Source organism: Moschus berezovskii, chromosome 9 (assembly GCF_049115385.1).
Source record: "Moschus berezovskii isolate FMDL1 chromosome 9, NW_MosBer_1.0, whole genome shotgun sequence".
Taxonomy (NCBI): domain Eukaryota; kingdom Metazoa; phylum Chordata; class Mammalia; order Artiodactyla; family Moschidae; genus Moschus; species Moschus berezovskii.
In genome coordinates this window covers 38,523,162-38,531,910 of record NC_142468.1, presented here as the reverse complement: position 1 = coordinate 38,531,910, position 8,749 = coordinate 38,523,162, and the positions used below count along the sequence as shown (strand labels likewise).

Below are 8,749 nucleotides of genomic sequence, written 5' to 3'. Positions count from 1 at the left end.
TTAGGGAAAGTGGCAGGAGAACTGAATTTCCGGGCTTCCTGCAACCCCTTCCAAACAGCGGAGGGAACAGCTTAATAAGGATACAGAGAAGGAGCCCCAGCCCCAGCTCAGTTCACTGACTTGGGTCCTTTTGCCACCTGGAAGATTCGCTGGCCCCTCATCCCATACCTCTTCCTCTCCCACCAACCACACTCTCTGCCCCTGCTTGGGAAGCTGTGAAACATAACAGTAGGTAGAGCTCTGGGGGGATTTGGAAATGAAAAGTGTTTCCTGAACTGTTTTCAACCAGCCCATTCACTCCTTGAAACTGCCCGCATGGAGGTATCAGGAAGCCCATTTAACAGACCAGGGAGTAGAGGCTCCAAGACTTTAACACAGAAGATCTAGCCCATCGCCATTGTGAAGTGAGCCACATGTTTTGTCCTTGGTGGCCCTACATTTCCAGGAGTCCCCAATGCAAATCCTAACCTTTTCAGGTTCAGTGGCTTCCTCCCTCCACCAAATGGCAATCAGAGGAAGAGTGGCTACTTGTGAATTTAACATAGTGAGTCCACCTCCTTTAGGGATATTTCTACTGGAAGGCTTCCATCTAGAAAGGGAAGAGTCTTTCTCAGCCCATGTTCAAGAACATCAGGCATCACTGAGCTGGAAAGAGTTTTAAGAGAAGGGAACCAGCAAGTTTGGCCCTACCTAAACAGGACTCAGGGAAGGAAGTGGTGTGGCTCCCGAGTGTGTGCCTGTGCTATGTGTAAACGCACAATAACTCCAAAGATAACAAGAGAAACAAAAAGCAGTGTGAGATCTCAAGCAAATTACTTGATTTCTCTATTTCCTTAGTTGTCAAATAATTGATATTTGGCTTTCTGTGTGTCTTGCCATTTCCTTCTCCAATTCTGTGAGGATTAGAGATGATTAAGTTTTCAACAATCAATGAAAATTGTACTTGATGCAGAAAATGAGTCACTTTCAAAAACCCCAGATGTTTCCTTTTGTGAAATGGGTAACCAAAGTCAATTTCTCCCCAAACAGGGCCACAAATGGGGACAGCAGTCATGTACTACAAGCAGAATTTATTACCCAAATCAGTTTGAGGAACTCCAGGCACTGGTTACAGCCTTCCCTGGTCACAAGAAAACCAGAATCTCTTCAAACTCACCCGCCAACCCTAGCCAAACAGAGGGGTAGGACTGCAGCCCAAATCATGTCCCAGCTACTGTATCCGCATTCGTGACCAGTAATCTCAAAGTCACAAATGGCATGGTGAGATTTAGACCACAATCTTACCCAGGAAAATCCCATAATTAAAACAGACAAGGTCGGAGCTATCACTCAAACAGACAGAAAGGTACCAAGACCCTTAATTGGCTTTGAGAAGGGAAAAAGTTTCCTGCTTATAAAGACTGGAACTAAACAAATTGTCTAATAATCATTAGTGAGCTTTGAACTTAGAAGGGCATGCTAATCCTGTGGGGTAAGACAAGTGTACTGCCCACACTCTCCTGGGCTAGTCTGAACGCGATTTAAGGTCTCCCATGAGGACTCCTAGTGGCTGTCCTTAGGTAGGCACCTCCTGGTTGCCTAGTAACAAAGGAGCCTGCAGTGGCTGCCTCCAAATGTGCAAAAGGGTACAGGTGGGGCACGTTGGGAAGGTGATTCTTCACCTTGCAAAATAAGTCACACAGAATTCTCAGCATCTGAAGAGGTAATTCTTCAAGCAGTGCTGCAAAATTCCTTGTCTTTTTCTACATTTAAGGAATACAAGCTGGTTTGATTTCACGAGATTGCGATTTTATTTGTTTGATTTTTATATGTCCTAGATTCAGAAAAGTGAGTCCCTTATTCTCCTTTAGTCATCAAACCAAACAGCCCTTGTGTCGAGGGAGAGGCACTGTGGTCTAAAGTAAAATTGTTCACAACCTTTCACCCTCAACCCAGAGCTGCAGATTTTTGTGAAAATCAGCTTCTGGGCCACTGAAGTCTTGATAAAGTTGTAAATGGTCTCTTCTTACCTGAGCTACCATCTCCCATCTGGCTACAGTCACACTAGAAGCAGGGATTCAATGGGCAGATTTCTTTCCTTATTCAACTTCCAGGCACTCCAGGAAGAAGGGGAGTTCCCAGCACCTGCCTGCCAAGCTCTGCTCTACTTGAACTTTGATCAGCATAAACAGATCATCCTGACTACAAGTTCCCCCAAATTCTCCTTACTTGTGTTTTTAAGGCACAACTCCTCAGAATAAGGCTCTCTGTTTACAATGAATTATTTTAATTATTCTAACTACTCAAAAGAAACTTCCACCACTCCCAGTCAACCACTGAACCCCAACATGCTGAGAGTGGAGACAACGACACAGCTCAATTCACATCACGGATTCTGGTCGTTGGGGTCACACTTGATCATAACTTTCAACCCCAAACCCTTTTTGGATGTTTCAAAGGCCTCCAGAGCTCTCTCCAGAGGAAACCGATGGGTGACCAAGGGCTTTACATTCACAGACTTGGATGCAAGCATTGAAATCGCCATCGGCCATCTGGAAAAGATCACAAGCATTACACTCAACCTTCAGGAGGAAAGAGGGAGGCCCCCAAATCTACCAAGCACAAGATCAGCTTGGCCACACTTATTAGTTTTTTGGGTTTTTTTTTTGGGGGGGGGCACATTTATTTGTAGCTTTGTGTTTCTGCAAGGTCTGGTTCTACAGGCCAGCAATGGGTGGAAATGATCTTATGACTTGTAACTCAGGAGTACAGAGTCTGTTCCCAAATGCAATGTCTGCCATGAAGCCTAGAATTTCTCTGGCATGAAGGCCTAAGGCATATGTAAGCCACTGTGAAAAGGCAGATAGCCTCAGGGTGGTAGCCCAGGATGATCTAATCACACAGTATAGCAGCTCATTTGGCAGAGTTTACTGGAAAAAACAGCACTCTGTTGAGGGGATGGGTACAAATTCTAAAATGGGAGAAAGGGCCACTGGTGGGGAAGATGGTCCTGGACAGAGTTCCCCAGCAGGGACAGGATCGAGCCACAAAACATACATTGGCATTTATTAAGACCCTATCATTTCCCAGGGTGGGACCTGGGGACTGGGAGTGAGAACCAAGGAACTTGAGTTCTTGTGGTTGTCCCTGTTTCTCTTCTTCTTCTCTTTCAAAAGGGAAGATGGAGATCTGGCCACTTAGAAATGGAAAAGAGCGCTTGGGCGATGAGGGGCAGAGATTCAGGAAGAGCATGCCTCATAATCTCCCTCCCTCCCTCTCTCCCTACAGACCTGTCAGCTCTGTCTTTAACCATGAGTGAATGCTCTCTCTTTGGGGCCTTATCATATCGCATGGCTCTCAATGAGGCCAGGGAGTGCCTCTCATGAATAAATAGGCAGAGCCTCTTGGTCCCAGAGGCCGTGCAGGGCCTCCCCTGGACTTGCTGGCCGCTTGCCACCCTGATTCACCCACAACATACTCACGTATTGCAGTATCGAAACACGCCCTTGATGTCCACCTCCCTGGTGGCTGCGTGCACGAGGGGCACGCTGGTCATCTCAGAGCCCAGCCCCACCAGCACCAGGGTCCCACCAGAATGAGTGGCCTGAAGAAGAAGTAAGGACAGAAAACTGAGAAAATGAGAAAATACAGACCCCACTCACAGTAGCCCTGTTGCCATGAGGATGCATGCATACCAAGTTGCTTCAGTCATGTCTGACTCTGTGCGACCCCAAGGACTATAGCCTGCCAGGCACCTCAGTCCAGAGGATTCTCTAGGCAAGGGTCCTGGGGTGGGCTGCGATGCCCTCCTCCAGGGGATCTTTCCAATTCAGGAATCGAACCTGTATCTCTTATGTCTCCTGCACTGGCAGGCAGGTTCTTTACCACTAGCACCATATGGAAAGACCACTGTTGCCAGAAAAATAGGTAAATATCCAGAAATTTCAGACAGTTTGATTCTTTTTATACAGCTCAACTCTTTAGCATTTTAACCAAACTCAACAGAACAGCAGAGTGAACACGTTCTCCTTTAAAGGTCCTGAATGCACTTTACCAGTGGAGACACAGTGGGAGCATCTCCTGCTGCCCACAGCACCCCAGGGAACAGCAAAAGTTCTCCAGAGAGCAATGAGGATCTCCCCTGCAACCAAGGCTGACGCTTCAGCAGCCTCTGAGCATCTTCCAAAGCTTTATTTAGTACCAGATGTCAGTGTCAGCCACTTCCTCCAGAGTGCTGACCCACAAACTGGAGGGTCAAATTTCTAACGGACCACCAACTACCAAGCACTGTACCAATGGAGAAGGCTAAAGGAATTCTGTGGCTCAACAACTGCCTTAGGGGCTTCCCTGGTGGTCCAATGGTTAAGACTCCCAGCTACCACTGCAGGGGACAAAGGTTCGATCCCTGTTGGGAGAACTAAAAAATCCCAAAAGCTGTGTGTCCAATAAATAATTAACTAAAATGCTTTAAAAAATAAAAACTGCCTTATACGTGAAGGCTGGCAATTAGAAATCTTTGTTCCATGGACATTCACCTCAATGGTATAAGTCATAATGGAGTCATCGATTTCCTCTTTGGAGTGGGGAGGAGAGCAAAATTTCCCCTGACAACCTCCACATAACTACATGAGTGCTGAGCCTGCTCCAGAGATTTAGGGGGATCATTGGGCTCAGTGTAGTGAGAGACAGAAAAATGGACAATTTGCTCACGTTAAGTTTTTATTATAGCTTAGAGTAGAAAGCACTTACTGGGGGCCATTCTAAGTGCTAAGCACAGAGATTTAAGACAGTACACATCACAGCTTGTCTCCAAGGGGAAGGAAACATCCTGGAGAGAAGCCTGCAGGATAGGGGTGACTCCTGGCATTTGTACTTTTGATCTGTGGGCCCCAAGACAGTGCCATCAGCCATGGTTTCCTCATGTGTAAGAATAGGATGATGCCTTCCCATAGCAGGGCTGATGCGGTAACAGTCACAGAGGCTGGCAGTAGGATGGGCTCAATGCTTAGCTCATCTTCGATTTTAAATGAGCAGCAGTCACTTACAGACCACCTGTGACATACAAACAGTCAGCAAAGGAAAGGGTATCCCATGACTGGGAAATGTTGCTGCCTCACTGGAGGGGAGGGGTTCAGATTTGTGAGTGAGCCACTGAATACACTGAGAAACTTCCCAGGAAACCTGCTGTCCACTCAGCATTTCCTCTCTACCTGGTAAGAAGGGAGAGAAGCACCGCTGAACTAGTCATCACAAGCTGCCAGGAGGCCAACAGCTTACTGACCACAGGCAAAGGAATGCTCAGGCCATTGCTTAGTGGGTGTGACTTTCACAACAAGGAGATGACATCAATTCTACCACAAGCATTTGCTAGGTCTCCTTCATAATATTATCCAGACACAACACGACAGCAAATTGACTCTCAGGTATTCATAAGGTGCCTTCACCTAAACTGCCCGCTGGCAGAGTGAGCTGTAGTGTTCGGCAGCACCTGTCACGCATGATGGCTCCACTCCCGACTTAGGACATGCACCGGCTTAAGGCTTCACAAGGCCCTTGTGTCACATTTATTACCTCCACAGCCACCTTAGGTAGCCTGGCAGCTGGGTGCCCACCACCAACAACTGGAGATGCCAACTGTCCTCAGATGCCCTCCAGGCAGGGCACAGAGGAAGGAAGGCCTTGCTCTATGAAGCCGTATCTTTTACTGCCTCTCTGTTGAGTCGGGGGTCACTGACCTATCAACAACTCAAAAACAGCAGACACACCTTACTGATCAAGCCCTCAAGGTGTCTGGCACAAAACCAGGCATATGGCAGGAACCCAAGTTATGCCATGGGTTGACATGGCTCCACTGGTAACACACAGGCTCAATGCCTGCTGGATTTTGGTTTCTCTTAGCTCCTTCCCACATGGTGACGCTGACCATCTCCAACAGTGGAGCCGACAGCTGGTTGATTCCGGCTGGAACAGGTCAGAGCAAAAGTGGCACCTGCTCCTCCCTCTCCTGTTGCCTCCCAGACACCCCAGGGTCACGGGTATCTTGGTAGGAAGAGGGGAAGGCAGCTCTGCTTGGGTGCCAGCCTCGAGGGCCGTGCCACACAGCTTGAGGGATCAGCTTTTCCCAAATGTCTTGCATGGTGGAAAGTGCCCTTGTGCGTGACACAGTGTGACTCAGAAGGAAGGGCAGAGGCATGTGCTGTTGTGAGAAAGGAGACTGGGGGACAAGGCAGGGGTACCCAGGGGTGGCAGCTGCCGCCATTCTCCCCAGCCCAGCCTCTTCCACCCCAGAACTGGCTCCTGGTCCCTCAATTTCTTCCCCACTGGAGCAGCCAGATAGAGCAAGGAAAGTCCAGGCATTGGAGTAGTGCGCTCCAGGCAAGCCCCTGGGCCTCTCTTATCATAAAATGTGTAAAATGAGAACTCACTGTCAGGGCTGTTATGCCAATTAGGACCATGTCTATAAAGCACATAGCCAAGAACATGGCCCGTGGTGCAGAGCAGAGCCGAGCTCTTATTCTTTCTTTTCCTCATACTTCAGCAGTGCTACTCCTCCCTGCCCCTTCCCTTCCAACATCCATAAATTACTGGTGGGTTGCTAAGGGGTCAGGTATTGGCAGCTTATTTGTTCCTAGTTCTGGGAAAGGACAGCAGAAGACAACTGTGACCCTAAAAACTCACCTCACCTTTGTGACTAACTGAATCAGTGCCCGTCACCTTGTGTCAATGACTCAAAGACTGTAGTTTTCCTCAATAAAACAAGATAGGGATTTCCCACACTCATCTAAGGCATGGTTCCCTGTTCCTCCTATTGATTTTTTTTTTTCTTTCTTTTTTTTACCAAGAGCACTACTTGGTAAAATCCTATCCTAAAGGTATGAGTCACTTAACATCTTTGAAGGCCCATGTGTATCTGTGGCTTAGTTTGAACATCACAATGACCCAATGAGGATGTTAGGGAAGTGTCGTTACCTTCATAAGACAGATAAGAAAGGAGATAACAGGGGATTCCCTAATTTTGTTTTGCAGGGGGGTGGGTGGGTGGTGCCACACAGCAAATCAGTGGAGAAGTCTGATCCAAGGAAGCCTTCTACTGGTTCACCACCCTGGGCTGCTTACCCGAAGTTGCCCACTGGCTTCAGCTACCCTTATTCCTACTGGGCCCCTGATGGCTCAAATGGTAAAGAAGCTGTCTGCAATGCGGCAGACCTGGGTTCGATCCCTGGGTCAGGAAGAGTCCCCGGAGAAGGGAATGGCAACCTACTCCAGTATTCTTGCCTGGGGAATCCCATGGACAGAGGAGCCTGGTGGGCTGCGGTCCATGGGGTCGCAAAGAGTGGGACACGACTGACTGAACACTCTCACTTTATCCCTACTCACGTAGATGCCGGCCTGGATGGAGGCCTCCACCCCTGTGCACTCAATCGTGACTTCTGGCTTGCTGCCCAGCAGGCCTTCCACTTTCCTGGCTATTTCCTGAGGGCTCTCGTTGGAGATCTGGAGGATGAAATCAGCCCCGACTTCCTTGGCTTTAGACAACCGAGAGGCTGACAGATCTAAAGTTGAACAAAAATTTCTTTCAAACTAAGAAACTGGATGGTGGATTAGGGAGCAAAAATGCAGATGCAGATTCTGATGGCAAGGAAGTTCTGTGTAGTGTGGCTGAGACCAATACACACACTCTCTGAACACACACACACCCTCACACACAATCTCTCGATAACGTCTCAAACATGCACACCCTTCTATATCCCCATATACCCCCATACCTACCACACAGTTCTCCACACTCTCACTTCCTCACACAAAACATGCAGTGACTCCCTTCTGCACCCCATTCCCTTCAAATAGCCACAACACCCCAGACAGCACACAACTCTACACGTTCACCCACACACTCTCAGATATATTACACACATACGTACACACTCTCTCACAGATGCCTTCTCCACATACACACACAGCTTCAGTTTATATCATACCGTTCCACACACGTGCTGTCAGATAACCACACTCACGTCTCTTGTTCATATCACATATCTCACACATAAACATGATCTTATAAACATATCACACACCCGACTAACTTCATATCACACACACACACTCACACATACACACACACCCTCTGAGTTTGGTCAAACAAGGGCTTGAGTCTCTTCTTAGGACCAAATGGGCAGTATAAGTATCTGAGGTTCACATATAAAGAGCCAGGTTCTTTTCTCTGCAGCAGCCACCCTCTCCTGGAAGCTTCAAAAGAGTCTCCTCCTGAGCCCTGACTTGGTCATCCCCTGGAACCCAGAAGAAAAGAACAGAAGCCTCTCTAAAAACCCAGTACTCCAGGAAGCAAGCAGGTTTCAGGCCCCTGCCTCAAAACTGTAGGCCAGGCTGCTCCCGCCTTAAGGAGATATAGAAAGAAGAAAATCTTATCAGTGGTTTTCTTAAGAAAAACTTACCAGTCACCACCACTTGAGCTGCACCCATTGCCTTGGCCGCAAGCAAACTGACCAATCCAATTGGCCCTGAATAAAAGAGGAAATAGGAGAAAATTTTGAAATATCAAACACCAGCTCTCCCCCTTGTCCAGGCCAGGGACAGGAACTGTATCTTCTGTGGGCCTCTAGCATCTCTGCCCCAGTCCCTGACGTACAGCGAGACCTTAACAACTGTTTGTTGAGTGCATGAGTAAATGAACACGAGTGCTTGTTCTCTACCTGGAATCTGCTCCCAGTGCTGGGCTCCTGTTCTTTGCCCCCCACTCACCTTTTTCAGA

The 8,749-nt window shown here is 48.0% G+C and overlaps 1 protein-coding gene across 1 annotated transcript in view; it reads right to left on the bottom strand.

Annotated features, from left to right (window-relative positions):
* Window positions 1–1,031: 1,031 nt before the first annotated feature.
* SORD (sorbitol dehydrogenase) overlaps window positions 1,032–8,749 on the bottom strand; it is a 33,856-nt gene continuing 26,138 nt past the window's right edge. Inside the window, exons 6-9 of the mRNA XM_055436599.2 lie at window positions 8,433–8,498; window positions 7,357–7,532; window positions 3,462–3,583; window positions 1,032–2,531 (exon numbers count right to left, since the gene is read on the bottom strand). Coding sequence (XP_055292574.1) covers window positions 2,366–2,531; window positions 3,462–3,583; window positions 7,357–7,532; window positions 8,433–8,498 — 530 coding nt within the window. The 3' untranslated portion in view covers window positions 1,032–2,365. The remainder of the gene's footprint in view (window positions 2,532–3,461; window positions 3,584–7,356; window positions 7,533–8,432; window positions 8,499–8,749) is intronic.